Here is a 17,419-nt window from a genome sequence, read left to right on the forward strand (position 1 = left end):
AGCGGAGTTATGTTTAGTGTGGAAGTACCAGTTAACTGTAGGAGTAAGTTTTGCAGCTGAAGCACAGATCTCTGTGGCTTGGAGGGTGAGGTATCCTTTCTCTACATGGATATAGGAGGATGTAGAAACATCTCTCTCCCACCTTTCCCCTCTATGCCCACTCTCCCTGAATGTATTGCTGTTATTTCTTCACCTTTTCAAAAAAAGAATTTATGCATATCTGTATTTACAAATTGTACATATGTGTCTGGTCATGAAACTACATGAAGTGGTGATTGTCTCAAAAGAAAACCGCAGGAGTAAAAGAAATTGGACATTGAAATTTGTTTTAAGTTAAAAAATAAAAATTATCCAGCGCCATAGCCTAGTGACTAAAGTCCTCACCTTTCACTCACTGGGATCCCATATGGGTGCCAGTTCTTATTGCAGCTGCTTCATTTCCCATCCAGCTCCCTGCTTGTGGCCTGCAAAAGTAGTAGAGGACAGCCCAAAGCTTTGGGACCCTGGGAGTCCCGGAAGAAGCTCCTGGCTCTTGGCGTCAGATCAGTTCAGCTCCAGCCATTGAGGCCACTTGGGGAATGATCCAGTGGACAGAAGATCTTTCTCTTTGTTTTTCCTTTTCCCTATGAATCTGCCTTTCCAGTAAAAATAAATATATAGAAAAAAATAAAAATTATCTACAAAAAAAAAATTCCAGGTTGAAAGACAAAAATCTTTATGGCATAGTTTTAGCAATGACGTCTATATTTTTTGCAGTGATTTCTACTTCTCAATGAAATTTGAAATTTGTCTTAACCCACCTACTAGATCATAAATTCCTTTAGGGCAGGGACATTTCTCTTGTATGCTGGTGTGTCGCCCAAGCGTGCCCTGTATTCAAGTCCTCACGAGTACTCCTTGAGTAAATGTTGTCAAGAGTCGTCCGAGCCCTTTCTAATGTGTTTTCTTTCTGTCCCCCACCCTCTGCATCAACTCCAGCACCACAGCATGGAACCACAAGTTACTCTAAATGTGACTTTTAAAAATGAAACTCAGAGCTTTCTGGTTTCTGATCCAGAAAATACAACTTGGGCTGATGTGGAAGCTATGGTGAGTCTTAACTTTGTTTTGTTTCTCAATGGTTGAGGCATACATATTTTTCCTAGAGTTAGCTGTTTTTAGCAGTATTATTTCATGGCTGTTAAGACTTTATATTTGCCATTTCTAGGACTTTGGGAGAATGACTTTGGGAGAGTTCAGTATTTGTCCAGGAGATGTATTCCCAGAAAGGGAACAAGTTCCTTCTGGAACAATTTAGAAAGGAAACACATAATTTTTTCAAAGTAAGCTAGGATGTGGAAAATCTATTAATTTTAGAACAGTGTAAGGAATTGTGCCTCTCCCGGCAGGCCCCAGGGGGATGTTGGTGCCTGAGCACAGATTTGCTATTACTTGTGAAGGAGGAAGGGTGAGGCCTAGCTCTCACCACAGCCAGCATTGCGTGTACTGCCAGGTCAGAGGTTGGATAGCCCAGACCCGGCAGGAAAAAATGCCATAGGTGCTTAGACAGCAGTTCATCTGTGCTTCTTTGCTAATGCTCTTCCTCTTGGTTTGCCCTTTGTACCCTTTTATTTTTGTTCAGTTTACAGTGGTGAATGTTTTACTTCTTTTGTGACTGTGGAACTAATGAGACTTAGTAAAAACCTACTTTTTCCTGGTTATGTGTCATGGTAACTAAAAAGAAGTGGTGGAGAGGCCTTAAAAGACGATCTGATTAGTCCTCTTCCTTCTGGAAAATATCTCTTTGTACCATCTTAGATTGATGATTACTGAGAAAGTTGGTTCTCATTTGTCAAATGATCTGAAAGTCAAACAAATATGTTTCTCTAATAAGCCAATGATATGTATTTTTTTTTTAATTGTAAAACTTAAATTGCAAAAGAGTAATAAAGCCCATTAAAGAAACAGCAATCCAAGAAGATATAAAGAAAAAAATCAATATCCCCTTAAAACTTCAGTCCACAGGATTATTGGTGTTATTGAGCCATGATGCAGTAAACCCTTGTTTATCAGATTGTTTCCAGTATTTTTTTGTGTTTCTTTTTGCCACTGTAAAATAAACTACAAAAGATATTGCTCTCCTCAAGTAACTTAGGCATTGTTGTATAGGATAAACTTTATCCTATCCAGCGATGAGATTGCAGGTCATAAGGCATGTCCTTTATAGTGTGAAAGATACTGTTCCGTGTATTGCGGCAGTTGTAGGAACTCTTGCAATATATGATGATCTCTGAATTTTTTAAATTAGCTTTAAAAATTGGTGAGCTCTTCCGGTAAGATGGCATCTTATGGCTCTAAGATGCATTGTTCTTAATGACCGGAGAGGTTGAATATTTTTATATGTGTGTTCAGGCTTTAAAACTTTTTATTATTCTGATAAAATGAACTTATTTGCTTGAGTTTGTGTTGTTCTGACTACCAGCCAGGTTGAACATGCTTTTGTATATTTTTTGGGTGTTCTGCTTTTCTCGTCTGCGAATTTTCTGTACATTTTTTTACCATTTTACCTGGGTTATTGATCTTATTAGCAGCTTTGTTGATGCTCTGTATTGCACATATTAACCCTATGTTAAGAATCGTAAATATTTTTGCACATGTCTTTTGAGTACTGGTATTTTATAGCCCTATAAAGTCTTTGAAATGTGCCCATCTTTGTTTTTTAATGACTTCTAGATTTCTGTTAGAAATGTTTTATGTCATAATCATACATAATATATTTTCTTTACAGGTGAAAGTTTCATTTGACCTGAACACTATTCAGATAAAATACCTGGATGAGGAAGATGAAGAGGTAAAAAAATGTTTTGGCGCCCGCTCAGTATAGGGGTCTTGCTTCTCTGGGAGAATGCAGAGCTGGAAGAGGTCAGAGTCGTGGCTGCTGCATGCAGCAGCTTCAGTGTATAGGTTGGAGAGAGACCATTTAGCCAAGGGCTTCCACTGAGAATCCCAGCAGACATACCTGACTCCCCCCTCCAGCCAGTGCAGACCCTGGAAGCAGCAGTGATAGTTCAATGAGAGTTCTCTGCCTCTCACATGAAAGGAAGAAGTGCAGGTTGAACATCCCTGCTCAAAAATCTGAAAACTGAGCCTGGCATCATGGCCTAGCGGCTTAAGTCCTCGCCTTGAACGCAGCGGGATCCCATATGGGCACCGGTTCTAATCCTGGCAGCTCCACTTCCCATCCACCTCCCTGCTTGTGGCCTGGAAAAGCAGTCGAGGACGGCCCAAAGCCTTGGGACCCTGCACCCGTGCTAGAGACCCAGAAGAGGTTCCTGGTTCCTGGCTTTGGATCGGCACAACACCGGCCGTTGCGCTTACTTGGGGAGTGAATCTGTATATCTGACTTTGTAATGAAAATAAAATAAATCTTTAAAAAAAAAAATCTGAAAACTGAAATGCTGTCCAGCCCAACACTTTTTGCTCACTGCTGTGGTGCCACATTGGACAATTCCACATTCACATGACAGGTTGCAGTCAAAATGTAGGTGTGCTATGGAAACTGTGGGAATTTAGCTTTGGGCCATGTATATGAGGCATATATGAAGCATAAAGGACTTTTGTGTTTAGGCTTCAGTCTTATACCTGAAGAAATCTCACTGTATATATACCAAAATCCATAGCACTTCTGTACCCAAGCATTTTGGATAAGGAGTGCTATAATTGATAATTGTACATTCTGAAATGACTTGTAGGATTTGAAATAGAATTGGGAAATAGGAAAACAATATTGCAGAATATCTTAGAGATATCTTTTTAAATTTGTAAATATCTTAATTTCAGATGTACCACAATCTGCCACTTAATTTGTTAATAAGGAATAACCTTTAAGTGTTATAGTGCAAAGTGATATTAGGTATCTGGTACAGTAAGAGCATCTGTTTTACCTATGAGATACAAAAGCTTTTTATTTTCACATTCATTGGGGCTTTTTTAAATTAAATATTTGTTTTATTTGAAAGGTAGATATACAGAGAGGAGGAAAGATAGAGAGGAAGATCTTCCGTGCTCTGTTCACTCCCCACATGGCCACAGTGGCTGGAGCTCAGCCAGTCCAAAGCCAGGAGCTTCTTCTAGGTCTCCCATATTGTTGCAGGGGCCCAAGGGCTTGAGCTATCCTCCACTGCTTTCCTAGGCCATAAGCAGGGAACTCTTAAACTGGTGCTATGTCACAGCACTGGCTGCCCACCTTTTATATTATTGGTGTTTTCTTGGTTTCCTATGTGAGTGCAGGGGCCCAGGCATTTGGGCCATGCTCCATTGCTTTTCCAGACTATAAACAGGGAACTGGATCAAAGTGGAGCAGCTGGGACTCAAACCGGCACGCATATGGGATGCATGTAGCACCACAGGTGGTTGCTCGGCTTACTACACCATGGCACTGGCCCCACAAAAGCTGCTTGAAAGGTACTACTTCAGCCACTACCCTCACCACTGTGTTATGGTGTTCCTTAATGTACCTGAAATAAAGGCAGACACAGAAGTAAAGCAACAATTGTCACAAACGGTGTTCATGATTAGTAGGTCATACTGGGAAACCTGAACTCCCCTGACCTAAGATTTTGCCTCTAGCCTATGAAGTGAGTCCTAATGACAGTATACTTGATTGACAAGATGCTTATAATGTATTGTTGCTTCTTTCCTTTTACAGGTGTCTATCAACAGTCAAGGTGTGTCCCTGAGAAGATACTCACCTTTACTGGAAACCTTCAGTCTCTTCAACAGGGCATTTCCAATTATGCTCAAACCTCATTGCAATTTTCATTTTAGAGTAGAATTTGATATTCTGAAAACTGATATTACATTAATTATTCATTAATAGGCATTTAATTACATATGAGAATTTTACTGGATTGCAGGCTTATAGCTAGAGCAGTTCCTTTGAATAAACCCCAAGCTCGGCTTTTATGTAAATTCTCAGAAAATAATATGTCTCCCAGTTAGACATATTTATCTCTGACTTGGTATGTGTGTATGTTAATATTCGCTTATAAACAGGTAGTGTTCCAGATGACTGGTTATGCATAGCTTAGGGTTCATTTTTGCATAAAGATTATGTTTTATACAAATATTGACACTAAATTCCTTGAGCTCTGAGTTTCATAACACGCTGTGTGAAGAAAGGAATTTAAGTTGGGGGAAACTGATTTGTGGTAGCTTCTCTTTGTCATGGGGTATGAAGGGAGTTTGACAGCAAAAAGATAGTAGCTGTTTATATATAAGGACTGTAGGATAAACTAAGAAATTTTTTTAAGATTTCTTCATTTGGGGTTGGCATTGTGGTGTAACTGATAAAGCCACTGCCTGCAGCCTGTAACACTGGCACCCAGTTGAGCTTTGCCACTCCGTTTCTGATCTAGCTTCCTGCTAATGGCTGAAAAAAGCAATACAAGATGACCCAAGTGTTTGGGTACCTGCTACCCACTTGGAAGACCCAGGAAAAAACTTCTGGCTTCCAGGTTCCGCCTGGCCCTGCCCCAAGTGTTGCAGTCATTTTGGGAGTGAACCAGTAGACATATTTATTGCTCTGCCTTTGAAGTCTTTTAAAAATGTTGATTTATTCAAAACAGGAAGATATCTTCTGTTTTGTTACCATCTGGTTGCCATCTGGGTCTCCCACGAGGGTAACAGGAACACAAATACTGCATTAGCAGGTATATTGGCAGGAAGCTCGTGGGAACCACAGCACTGGGACTTGAACCACCACTTGGATATGGGGTGTGTATCACCAGTGGCAGGCCAACCCAGTGTGCAATAGCACTAACTTCAGGCTAAGAAATTTTTTTTTTTAAGATTTATGTAAAATCAGGTATGTAGAGGGGAGGACAGAAAGGAAGATCTTCCATCCAATAATTTGCTCCCCAAGCAGCCGCAACAGCCTAGAGCTGAGCCAGTCCAAACCCAGGAGTCCAGAGCCTCTTCTGCATCTCCCACACGGGCATAGGGTCCCAAGGCTTTGGGCCGTCCTCGACTGCTTTCCCAGGCCACAAACAGGGAGGTGGATAGGAAGTGGGACTGCCAGGATTAGAACTGGTGCCCATATGGGATCCCGGTGCATACAAGGCAAGGGCTTTAGCCACTAGGCTTTCACTCCAGGCCCAAGATGTTATCTTAAATAGTTCCCACTGCCCCTTTAGCCCCCTAGAGCAGGAGTAGCTCTAATCCACTATCTTAGCAAATGTAGTGAATGTAACGCACTAACTGTAGTCTGTGCATTAGATCTTTAGGATTGACTATACTTAATAGGATCTATGGAGGTGATGAAATATCACAGTGTGTATTTTTGTTCTTTCAGGAGAGTATGAAGAAGCACTTAAGGTAATGGTTATCTCATTTCCAAGTAATGTTTTAAATGTTCCCTATAAAATTTAAATCTGAATTTTATTAGCCATGAAGAGGAATCAGGAAGTACAGTGACATGTGGTATTGGGAGCCTGTGATGAATGATGCATGCTAGTGTCTTCTCAGAATGGGAAGGTGCTCTTCCGAAAAGCAAACAAAAAAAAAAACTTGACCATTTACAGTTACTTTCCTATTTTTAGTGGAAAAGCAAACAGTTATAGGATATAACTTTTTAGTTTCTCCAGTTCTGGTAGTCTGGGAATGAGTTTTTTGGACGATAGAGTCTGATATAAGAACAAATTAGACAGGAAAATAGCAACCCAATTAATATATTAAAAAAAAAAACTCACCTAGTAAAGTGCTGTGCTAATTATCTACTTCCATGGCTTTAATAATAAAGCTCAGCAGACTAGGTATTCATGTTTGTTTATGTTATGTGGTTTGCTGTGATAAAGCAAGCAAATCACATTCCAGCTTGACTCTCCCCACTCTTCTGCTGGGTCTCTCTCTTTGAAACGTTTGGAAGCAGACTCACCCAGGGCATTTCTGTTTCACACCACACTCTCAGATGGCGGTGAAGCAGGGAAATCAACTGCAAATGCAAGTCCACGAGGGATACCATGTTGTGGAGGAAACCTCCCTCCCAGTCGTGGCAGAAAAACGAGTAGTTCCCCAGGCGGGAAAGAAGCCGCTTGCACATCGTCCTTCCCTGCTCAGAGTCTTGGGATCAGACACGAAGAACTCGGAGACTCCTGCAGCACAGGTGAGAATGGGATGGACATCTCTACCCAGTTTCCTATTTCTACATCTGTCTTTGATCTAAGTGTGCGCATCATTAAAGATTTAGGAGTAACTGTGACTGTTCTTGTCCCGATGTTCAAGTCGGATAACAGTGGTTTACCTCTAGAGAATAGGATAGCATAGAAGCTGTTTTGGCTTTATATTCTCTCATACTGTGACCCTTTTTTGTTGTTGTTGTTTTGTTTTAAGATTTATTTTTATTATTTTTTTATTGGAAAGGCGGATATACAGAGAGGAGAGACAGAGAGGAAGCTCTTCCTTCCGATGATTCACTCCCCCAGTGAGCGCAACGGGCCGATACTATGCCGATCCGAAGCCAGGAGCCTCTTCCGGGTCTCCCACGCGGGTGCAGGGTCCCAAGGCTTTGGGCCGTCCTCAACTGCTTTCCCAGGCCACAGGCAGGGAGCTGGAAGGGAAGCAGGGCTGCCGGGATTAGAACCGGCGCCCATATGGGATCCCGGGCGTGCAAGGCGAGGACCTTTAACCACTTGCGCCACCACGCCGGGCCCTGTGACCCTTTTTTAACCATAAGTTTGTGTAACTTGACAGGAGACACCTGAAAATAGTATACTTCAGGGCAGTTACTCTAAATGGAAAAAGGAATCTACAAAATCTTAGATTGTGTTTTCTTACAGTCATTTCCGCTTGCTCCGTGCGATGCCCACCAGCCTGAAGACAAGCCCCCAGACTGGTTCACAAGCTACCTGGAGTCTGTGAGTGTTCTCTCATGTTTGGGTTTTATAGCAGCACAGTTGGCACAGTTGGAGTGTGATAGCATCCAGGTGGCTGCTGCCACAGTTGCAGGCGAAGAGTGGCAGTTGATTACTTCCAAACTTAGAGCCACTCCAGGCAAGGACTTAGCCTTTGTGATAAGGCTCTGAGAGAAAGGGAATGGGGTTCTGAATATGTAAGGGGAAGAACTTACTTCTTGATCACTTTTTTGAATCAGTTTATGTATGGGAGGGATAGGCCTTCTTCCGCTATATCTCTGTGTGCTCATTCAGTAGCTGTTACTTTATTGTGTCCCCAACTTTCTGTTCTACCTTCTAGTTCAGAGAACAAGTGGTTAAAGAAACAGTTGAGAAGCTTGAGCAGAGATTGTATGAGAAGCTTGTCCTTCAGAACCCTTCCTTGACTTCCTGTTCGTCAGAAGTCTCAATACCTGTTTCAGAGGAAACACCATTTTTGCCAGAAAATCAGTTCAGCTGGCATATGGCTTGCAGTAACTGCCAAAGAAGGATCATTGGTGTGCGCTACCAGTGTAGGTAAGCAGGGACATGCGGCCAGCTGGGTGTTGGCAAACCTTCCCACAGTGACCTTTGTGGCCCTTGGATAGGTGGCGGGAGACCACGTGCATGCTCTGCCTCGGAGCATTGGGTCTAGTAGCTCTGGAGTGGAAACAGAAGCCATTGTGTGATTTAAGGGGCAACTGTTCAGATTTTTGTATTCAGTTACACATTTGTATTAACAGAACTAGGCAACATCATACTCCAGAAAACTAAATTGTGTCAATAAGAGTAACTCCTCATTTGTTCCAAATGTTCTCATATTTTGGATCGCCCTTGGAAATAGGTACAAGGTTAAGTGTTGCTAACCTTATTAATGAAACATGCCATGGTTGGGTGACATCCTAGGCTTACTACCAAGGGGATATGAAGCCAGTGGAGGACTCTGGTCTGATAGCTCCCCGCTCAGGTACTTCCTGCTCTGCCATTCTGCCCTGGCCTTTGCTTCCCCACAGCCTCTGCCCGTCCTATAACATCTGCGAAGACTGTGAAGCAGGGTCATACGCCCATGACACTAACCATGTCCTGCTGAAGTTGAGGAGACCTGTTGTGAGTTCCTCTGAACCACTCTCCCACTCAAAGTGTTCTACTCCTCGGCTTCCTGCCGCCCTGGAACAAGTCAGGTGAGACGAGGCTGCTGGTTGGCCTGTTGGTCTTGGAGACATAAGCCACTGGTGACAATGTGTAGTGTCACAGCACTACAGCTAGCCTTCTCAGTTCTGCCCATCTTCAGTGGATGTTCAAAACGAAGGTCATTATCCAAAGCTAATGAAGTAGAGATGACAACTGTAACAGGAATTATGAAGCTAAAATAGGAGCCGACTCTGGTGGTGGCTCCAGATAACTTCAAAATTTGTGATTTTTTTTTATTTGTTTTTGAGAATTTCAATTGTTGTCTTACAGGCTTCAGAAACAAGTAGATAAGAACTTCCTTAAAGCAGAAAAGCAAAGATTGCGAGCTGAGAAGAAACAGCGTAAAGCAGAAGTCAAGGAACTGAAAAAGCAGCTTAAACTCCACAGGAAGATTCATCTGTGGAACTCAATCCATGGACTCCAAAGCCCCAAGTCTCCTCTGGGCCGACCTGAGAACTTGTTGCAGTCTCACCCCTTGATGTAAGCCCAGGGCTGGGGTGGGTGCCAAGACTTGAGGTCCAGTTTACGAAAACTATAGACTTAGTTTATTGGCAGCCACTAACACCCAACCCCCCCTTCCCGTCAAACAGTCTGTTCTCTGATCACAGCTATACTAAAGGGTGGTGTGACTCTGGCTTTGTTGCATCCTTCAAAAAGGCAAATCCAGTAAGGCTCAGAATTTCTTAGCTATAACAGCTGTTCAGTGGAGGCAGTCTGGATCTGATACAAAAGGAATTTTTTAGGTTTTCTTTATAAAGATTTATTTATTTGAAAAGTAGAGTGACAGCGCAGACATTGGTAGATCTTCCCATTCACTAGTTCACTGCCCAAGTGGCTGCAGTGGCCGGGGCTGGGTCAGGCGAAAGCCGGGGGTCTTGAACTCCAGGTCTCCTTAGTACTTGCCATCATTCCCACTCCTTCCCAGGCACGGTACGGGGGGCTGCAGCAGAAGCAGAGCACCCTGAACTGGAACCAGTGCTCTGCTCCAGGATGCCAGCCTTGCAAGAGGTGGTTTAACTTTTTGTACCATAGAACCAGCCCTCAAGCAAATGTTTTAAGAGGATCTTACTCTCTAATTTTTTTATATTTATGGAACCTTTTAATTATCCTCACAATGACTTTTTCACTTAGGATATATCCATTCTGTTTTGTTGATATTATTATTTTTTTTTTCTTTTTGGGCCTAGCACAATGGCTCAGTGGCTAAATCTTACCTTGCCTGCTCCGGCATCATTTTGTTTCCCTGCTTCTCCACTTGCCATTCCAGCACCCTGCATGTGTTCTGGGAAAGCACTAGAGGACAGCCCAAAGCCTTGGGACCCTATCCCTGTGTGGGAGACCTGGAAGAAGCTCCTGACTCCTTGGCTTTGGGTCAGCTTAACTCCATCTGTTATGGCCACTTAAGGAAAAACCAGTGGATGGAAGATCTTTCTCTCCCTGTCTCCTTATCTTTGTAAATCTGCCTTTCCAATAAAAATAAGTAAATCCGGGCCCAGTGTGGTAGCCAAGTGGCTAAATTCCTTGCCTTGACCACACCAGGATCCTATATTGGTGCAGTTCATATCCCGGCCGCCCTGCTTCCTATGCAGCTCCCTGCTTGTGGCCTGGGAAAACAGTCGAGGACAGCGCAAAGTCTTGGGACCCTGCTCCTGTGTGTGGGAGTCCTGGAAGAAAGTCTGAGCTCCTGGCTTTAGATCAGTGCAGCTCTGGCCATTATGGCTGCTTAAGGAGTGAACCATTAGATGGAAGAACTTACTTCCTGTCTCTCCTCCTCTCTGTATATCCAAATTTCTGATAAAAAAAAAATAAATCTTTGAAGAATAAAGTTTAAGGCAGATTTATAGGGAGGAAAGACAAAGAACTTCCTTCCTCTGGTTCACTTCCCACATGGCCACAGTTGTGGAGCTGAGCCAAACTAAAGCCAGGAACTTCTTCCAGGTCTCCCATGCAGGTGCAAAGACCATATTCTGCTTTCCCAGGCCAGAAGCAGAGAGCCTGATGAGAAGTGGAGCAGCTAGGACATGAACTAGCACCCAAATGGGATGACAGCATTTACAGTGGAGGTTTAAGCAGTTAAGTGTCATTAGTATTATTTTTTTAAAGATTTATTTTCACTACTAAGTCAGATATACAGAGAGAAGAAGAGACATAGAAATATCTTCCATCCAATGATTCACTCCCCAAGTGACCACAACAGCCAGTGCTGCACCGATCTGAAGCCAGGAGCCAGGAACTTCCTCCAGGTCTCCCACGTGGGTGCAGGGTCCCAAGGCTTTGGGCCATCCTCAACTGCTTTTCCAGGACACATGCAGGGTGCTAGATGGGAAACAGGGCTGCCAGGAAAAGCAGCTATGTTGGTAATCATCTCTAGTCGTGGGGTGGGATACTCAGAAACCCTTACATCCAATAGCAAGTGACCAAGCATCTGCCTTTCTGTTCAGGCTCCCCTTGCAGCCCTGTGCCCCTGTGATGCCAACACTCAGTGCAGCCTTTGTGGATGAGAATCTGCCTGATGGAACTCACCTTCAGCCAGGAACCAAGTTTATTAAACACTGGAGGATGAAAAATACAGGAAATGTAAAGTGGAGCACAGACACAAAGGTATTTTTCCCCCACAGAATGTGAAGAGGAGGGAGGAGGGAGTTGACCAAGCATTTAGCTGACCACCATCTCTGGTTCTTTTCAGCTCAAGTTCATGTGGGGAAACCTGACTTTGGCCTCTGCAGAAAACAAGGATGTTTTAGTTCCCTGCCTGAAGGCTGGCCATGTCGGAGTTGTGTCTGTGGAATTCATTGCCCCAGCCCTAGAGGGAATGTACACTTCCCACTGGCGTCTTTCTCACAAAGGCCAGCAGTTTGGACCACGGGTCTGGTGCAGTATCATAGTGGACCCTTTCCCTTCTACAGAGAGCCCTGATACCACTGAACGGGGCTTGGTGTGCACGGGCAAAGCCGCTGAGCTCAGCTGCCAGCAGGAGGTGAGTGTTGACAGGTTGTGGCCTCGTACCTGAAGGCACACACCCAGAGTTAGCTACAACATCCCCTGCTACAGTCATTCTTTCAGAAACCATGAAAGGTTGCCTTGTCCTCCCCGGGACTTAGTTATATGCTGCTATCTGACCTGGTCATCCAGGGCTTCATTTAAAAAATGCTTAGGATTTGGTGGCAGCAGTATGGCTTTCACCATACTGTGTACCACACACGGGAAAGAAGGGCAGGCTGTCCTGGTTATGGCCCTGGGCCCATCCGGTGCTTCTGCAGCCACATCAATGGAGAGCTGAGCAGCCAGCACTTCGATGTGGCATTGCAGAAGGCGGCCTCCACTGCCAGCCCACAGTGCCAGCCTCCAGGAGGCTTTTGGGTGTTTTTTTTATTGTTTTATTTGGTTTTCTTGTTTGTTTGTTTGTTTTTGTGATGTTATTTCTCAGTATTCATACTGTTTACTGTTTACTGCTGAAGTTTTATATTCTATAATTTAAGTTGTTCTCATTGGGGAAAGCTGAACAAATATATGAACTCTATATTGTGATTATTGTGACTTTTCTGTAAATCTAAAATATCAAAATAAAATGTAGAGGAACTAGAGTGTAGATAAGATAGGATTAATGTACTCATTGTGAACTTTATGCAAAACGTATTGGCACATGTATGTGGGGTGTATCTATTTATCTGTAACCATTATCCAAACAAATTAAATATTGTGGATCCGTCTTTGCTATTCTTCATACAAGTAGAGCAAAGTTGTTTTTTTGTTTGTTCGTTTGTTTGTTTTTTAATATGTAGAAGGGACTGACATGGTAGTGCAGAGGGTTAAACTGCTGCTTGGGTTGCTCACATCTGCTTTAAAATGCTCTTGGGTTTGAATTTGAACTGCTCCCTCTTCCTGTCTAGCTTCCTGCTAATGCATTCTGGAGAGCAACAGAATGTGACTCGCTGCCACCCATGTGGAAGACCAGAATTGAGTTCTGGCTTCTGACATCAGCCTGACTCAGCCCTCACTTTTACAGACATTTTAAGAGTGAACTAGAAAAAGATCTCTTTCTCAAGGGCTGGCATTGTGGTACAATGCGTTAAGCCATGGCCTGCAGTGTTGGTATCCCATATGAGGAGCGGTTTAAGTCCTAGCTGCTCCATTTCCCATCTAGCTCTCTGCCAATGTACCTAGGAGAGCAGGAGAAGATGACCCACATGCATGGGGCCCCGCCACTTATGTGGGAGAACCAGATGAGTTCCTGGCTCCTGAAACAGTGTCAGCCATTGTAGTCATTGGGGAGTGAATAAATAAGTCAACATTTAAAAACAATAAATAAAAAATGTGAAGATGCAGCAGCACCTTATGTTTGGAGGGGTCTATTGTCAGTTTCCCTCTTGAGTCTAAAATGTGTCCCAATGGTTTGTGTCTGTAGGAAGCTTTTCTTCTGAGTAAAGAAGAAAGTCAGCTCGACTCAGCGACAGAACAGACAGAAGGGACAGGACCATGCATCACACAGAAGGCAAAGAATGTTGCCAGCGAGAGGGAGCTGTACATCCCCTCTGTGGACCTTCTGACTGCTCAGGTGGCAGATTCAGCACCTTGAGGACGGGGGTCAGAAAGAGCTTTCCGGGAACGAGTCTTGACCTTATTGAAGAAATCAGCCATGGAAGCATTTTTAAAATATCTATAAAGAGGACCTGTTTCATGACTTTCATATGTACAGGGAACAGATTTCTAAGCTAAGGTTTCCTCTTTGCATTGGGAACCTTGTCCTGTGCTTCTCTACAGCTTCCCTTCAGCCTGTCTAGTTCACCTTCACCCTGCATTTTCTCTCTGCTGCCATTCAGTCATTTGCAGAACTGGTTCCCACTGAATTCCACTTGTGTGTGTACTTGGCTAGGGAGAGGCATGAATTCAAACTGAGTTGAATCCCGGGTGCTGTAGAGGTAGCCCGTAGGATCCTGTGAGGACAGAGCATGCTGCAGTGTGTACTGCAAACCCCCAGCACCTATCTTTTATTTATTTATTTATTTTGTTTTGTTTTGTTTCGTTTGTTTATTCCCCCAGGACTTGCTGTCCTTTGAACTGTTGGATATAAACATTGTTCAAGAGTTGGAGCGAGTGCCCCACAACACCCCTGTAGGTAAGAATGTCACTCGGTTCGCTTGCTTGTTAACAAGCACAGAAGTACTACAGCCTAGACTGTAGCAGTTTGTGCTTTATTCTGAGAAAACAGCAGAGAATTCCTCCCAGCGTGTTCAGCTGCACCCACGGGTCTTCTTCCCTTTGTTCCCTGTTGTCTGTCAGAAGCAGTGGGACAAGGTTATGTAAGACTTCCCCACCAGAAAAGGACCTTTTCTGTTTTCCTCCTTTTGATCTTTTTTTTGTGTGTGTTTTGTGTCTTGGCCACAGTATTTAGGATCCTTCCTGCCTTGCAGGATCTGTCTGAGCTGACTGCACACCTGGTGGTGTGGAGAAACCCTTTCTAGTGGGTGTGGAAGCATCCCAGAGTATTTGAGCTCTGCAGGGGTTCCGAAGCCTGGGCCTACTGCTTCTGGAGCCTGTCTGTGGATGCTTCCTCTAAGTTGATGGTTCTCCTGTCTTCCTTCTCCAGATATGACTCCCTGCATGTCTCCTCTGCCACATGACAATCCTTTAATAGAGAAGCCAGGCTTGGGGCAGATACAGGAAGAGAGTGAAGGGGCGGGACTTAAAGCACTTCCTGGTAAGGGGTTAACAATTTATAAAGCATTTGCATGTTCCCGTTCTGCACCACGCCTTTCCTGTCTGCTCCTTACTGACCTGAGCTTTGCACATCACTGGGTTTCTTTCCCTTGGAGTCCCCGTTTTGAGGATCCTCCCTGCCCCGCCACCATCTCATGGCACATATAGCGGTTGTTCCCTGCTTTGCTGCACCTTGAGCACTGACTGCTGAACACTCTTCAACTGGGAGCACAGACAAGGTGCACGTCTCTTTCAGATCCCACAGTGTCCACCAAGAGGAAGTTGGAGAACATTGCTTCAGTAGAAGAAGCAGAGGAAGACCTGAGTGGGACCCAGTTTGTGTGTGAGACTGTCATCCGGTCCCTCACCTTGGATGCTGCGCCAGACCACAGCCCGCCCTGTAGACAGAAGCCCTTGCAGTGTGAGTGTCCTTCATTGCTCCCACCTAGCAGAGTGGCACCTGACTTAGGGCTGCCAGGCCTGGGTAGCTAGCAGGCTTGTGTTCACTGACATTTGTGAGAAAAAAGTGTTCCATCTTCTGGTTCACTCCACAGGTGGCCACCATGGCCTAGGCTGTGCCAGGCCAAAGCCAGGGGCCTGGAGTTCCATCCTGGTCTCCCATTTGGGCAGCAGGGACCCAAAAACTCCCCCCACCTGCAGTTTCCTTGGCAGGGTCACACCAAATTAATTTAGCCCAGAGGCTGGACATTCCCCTCGTCTCTGTATATATGCCCTGATCATTAAGGGCCACATTAGAGCTTCATTGCAGACTGTGGCCAGCTGCATTGCCTGTGTTCTACAGGAGGCGCCCTGGAGCTGCTGGAGCTCCTCTGCAGCGATTCTCAGGGCAGTGGAGTCGTCTGTTTTCTCCAAGGTCAACAGTCCAGGAAATAGAAGGGAGAAGGAGGAGGACCAAATGATGTTTCTCAAGATTAAACTCTAATATGCATTGGGCCAGTTTCAGACAGGATTGGAAGAAAAAAAATTCTGATATGCTAATCACCTCTTAACACAAATCTGTAAATATCAGAGGGGTAGAACCAGCGCCATATATTTTGAGAACTGAAAAAATACAGGGAGATAGCCAGCATTGTGGCATACTGGGTGAAGCCTCCACCTGCAACACTGGCATTGCATGTTGGCTCCAGTGTGAGTCTCTGCTGCTCTGCTTTTGATCTAGCTCCCTGCTGATGGAATGGAAACAGCAGCAGCAAGTGACCCAAGCATTTGGACCCCTTCCTACACAAGTGGGAGGCCTGGATGAAGCTCCTAGTTTTGGCTTGGCCCAGCACTGGCCCTTGACCATCTGGGAAGTGAACCAGCTGATGGAAAATCCCTCCGTCTTTCCCTCTCTCTCTCTGACTTTCAAAATAAGTAAATCTTTAAATATATACATATATATATGTGCATATCTATGGGGAAATCTAAAGAAATTTTTTTATGTAGCCTTTTGAGCTAGTATATAAATTTTTATTTAAACTCTGTGTAAGTGTGTTAACTATCCTGTGGAGAGAAGAAGGAATTAAGCCACCTTGGTTTTTTTGGTTTATTTAATTTTTTTATTTTTATCCTTAATATTGTTCACAATTGAGAGGGATACGCACTCACATCGGCTTCTGATTAGGGTTGGGATAGTCGAAGTATGGAGGAAGGTGGGTAGAATACATGTTTACGTGTTTCTTTTTTTTTTTTTTTCTGTGTGTCTGAAGTGTGGCAGAGAAGGGGACTGCTCCTTACGATCAAACTACATCAGCACCACAGTCATTTGATGGTGCCTTAGAGACCCCCATGGGGGGGAAATGTTCTGAGGGTACCACTTTAGTGCTGTTGATAGTTTTAAGTTGTTTGCTTCATTGTACCGGGTTGAGAAAATCTTCTTAAGGTCTATTGGCTGACTAATTCCACCTCAGTGCAGCCACAGACCCAGACACAAAGCGTGGCCAGGACAGTTGTCCAGTCTGTTTCGCTTTCCATCCTCTGAGAAGGTTAGATGAACTGGCGATCATATCCCCCATGTGCATCTGGGCATGCTGTGTCTACTGCATGGGCATCGGCAATTGAGGAGGCCCAATCCCAATATTTACACTTGAAAGTCAAACCACATATGCTGTGATTTTCCCTGTGGCCAGGGTGTGAGTCCAGCAGTTTGTTTGGAGAATCCCCCACGAAACCTTCCTTGGGGTGACCTCAGGTTTGACTCTTGTGTGCATCAGCTAGTGCAGGATCGCATTCAGTATGTCACTTGCATCGGGCAACACACATACTGGTCTTGTCAATCCTGCCCCCAGCTCCCTCTCTCACATGAACCAACTCCCAACCCAACCCACCACAGGCCTGATCCTCACACCAGTGAGTGAGTGGGTGCTGCAGCCTAGTTGAGGTGATACTCTGTAACACCAGGCCTGCTCCCAGTCTCAGTTTTTGCGCAGACTGTCCTGCATTACACCTGGCTGTCATGCACACCAATGAGTGCTGCAACTTAGTTCAGCCCAATCCACTCCCAGACCTGGTCCATATGTATGCTTGGTACTGCTATCTTGTCCAGCCTGGCCTGCCCCCAGTGGCTCCTGTACTCAACCAGCTGAAACTGCAGCCTAGCAAGGGAGTGCCCACGGTTCCCCTGT

At 44.5% G+C, this 17,419-nt stretch overlaps 1 protein-coding gene across 2 annotated transcripts in view; it reads left to right on the plus strand.

Annotated features, from left to right (window-relative positions):
• The window catches only part of LOC121166597 (next to BRCA1 gene 1 protein-like), a 28,092-nt gene that overhangs the window by 2,581 nt on the left and 8,092 nt on the right, over positions 1 to 17,419 (plus strand). Inside the window, exons 2-16 of one of the 2 annotated variants that reach the window (XM_040995824.1) lie at positions 979 to 1,089; positions 2,768 to 2,830; positions 4,688 to 4,706; positions 6,332 to 6,354; positions 6,947 to 7,141; positions 7,815 to 7,892; positions 8,230 to 8,444; positions 8,921 to 9,088; positions 9,369 to 9,578; positions 11,540 to 11,699; positions 11,785 to 12,075; positions 13,504 to 13,653; positions 14,139 to 14,214; positions 14,686 to 14,796; positions 15,052 to 15,216. In XM_040995824.1, the coding sequence (XP_040851758.1) occupies positions 979 to 1,089; positions 2,768 to 2,830; positions 4,688 to 4,706; positions 6,332 to 6,354; positions 6,947 to 7,141; positions 7,815 to 7,892; positions 8,230 to 8,444; positions 8,921 to 9,088; positions 9,369 to 9,578; positions 11,540 to 11,699; positions 11,785 to 12,075; positions 13,504 to 13,653; positions 14,139 to 14,214; positions 14,686 to 14,796; positions 15,052 to 15,216 (2,035 nt within the window). The remainder of the gene's footprint in view (positions 1 to 978; positions 1,090 to 2,767; positions 2,831 to 4,687; positions 4,707 to 6,331; positions 6,355 to 6,946; positions 7,142 to 7,814; positions 7,893 to 8,229; positions 8,445 to 8,920; positions 9,089 to 9,368; positions 9,579 to 11,539; positions 11,700 to 11,784; positions 12,076 to 13,503; positions 13,654 to 14,138; positions 14,215 to 14,685; positions 14,797 to 15,051; positions 15,217 to 17,419) is intronic. The other variant, XM_040995825.1, reaches the window with a different exon arrangement.

The sequence above is a fragment of the Ochotona curzoniae genome, unplaced genomic scaffold (assembly GCF_017591425.1).
Source record: "Ochotona curzoniae isolate NIBS_2020 unplaced genomic scaffold, NIBS_Ocur_1.0 patch175, whole genome shotgun sequence".
Taxonomy (NCBI): Eukaryota; Metazoa; Chordata; class Mammalia; order Lagomorpha; family Ochotonidae; genus Ochotona; species Ochotona curzoniae.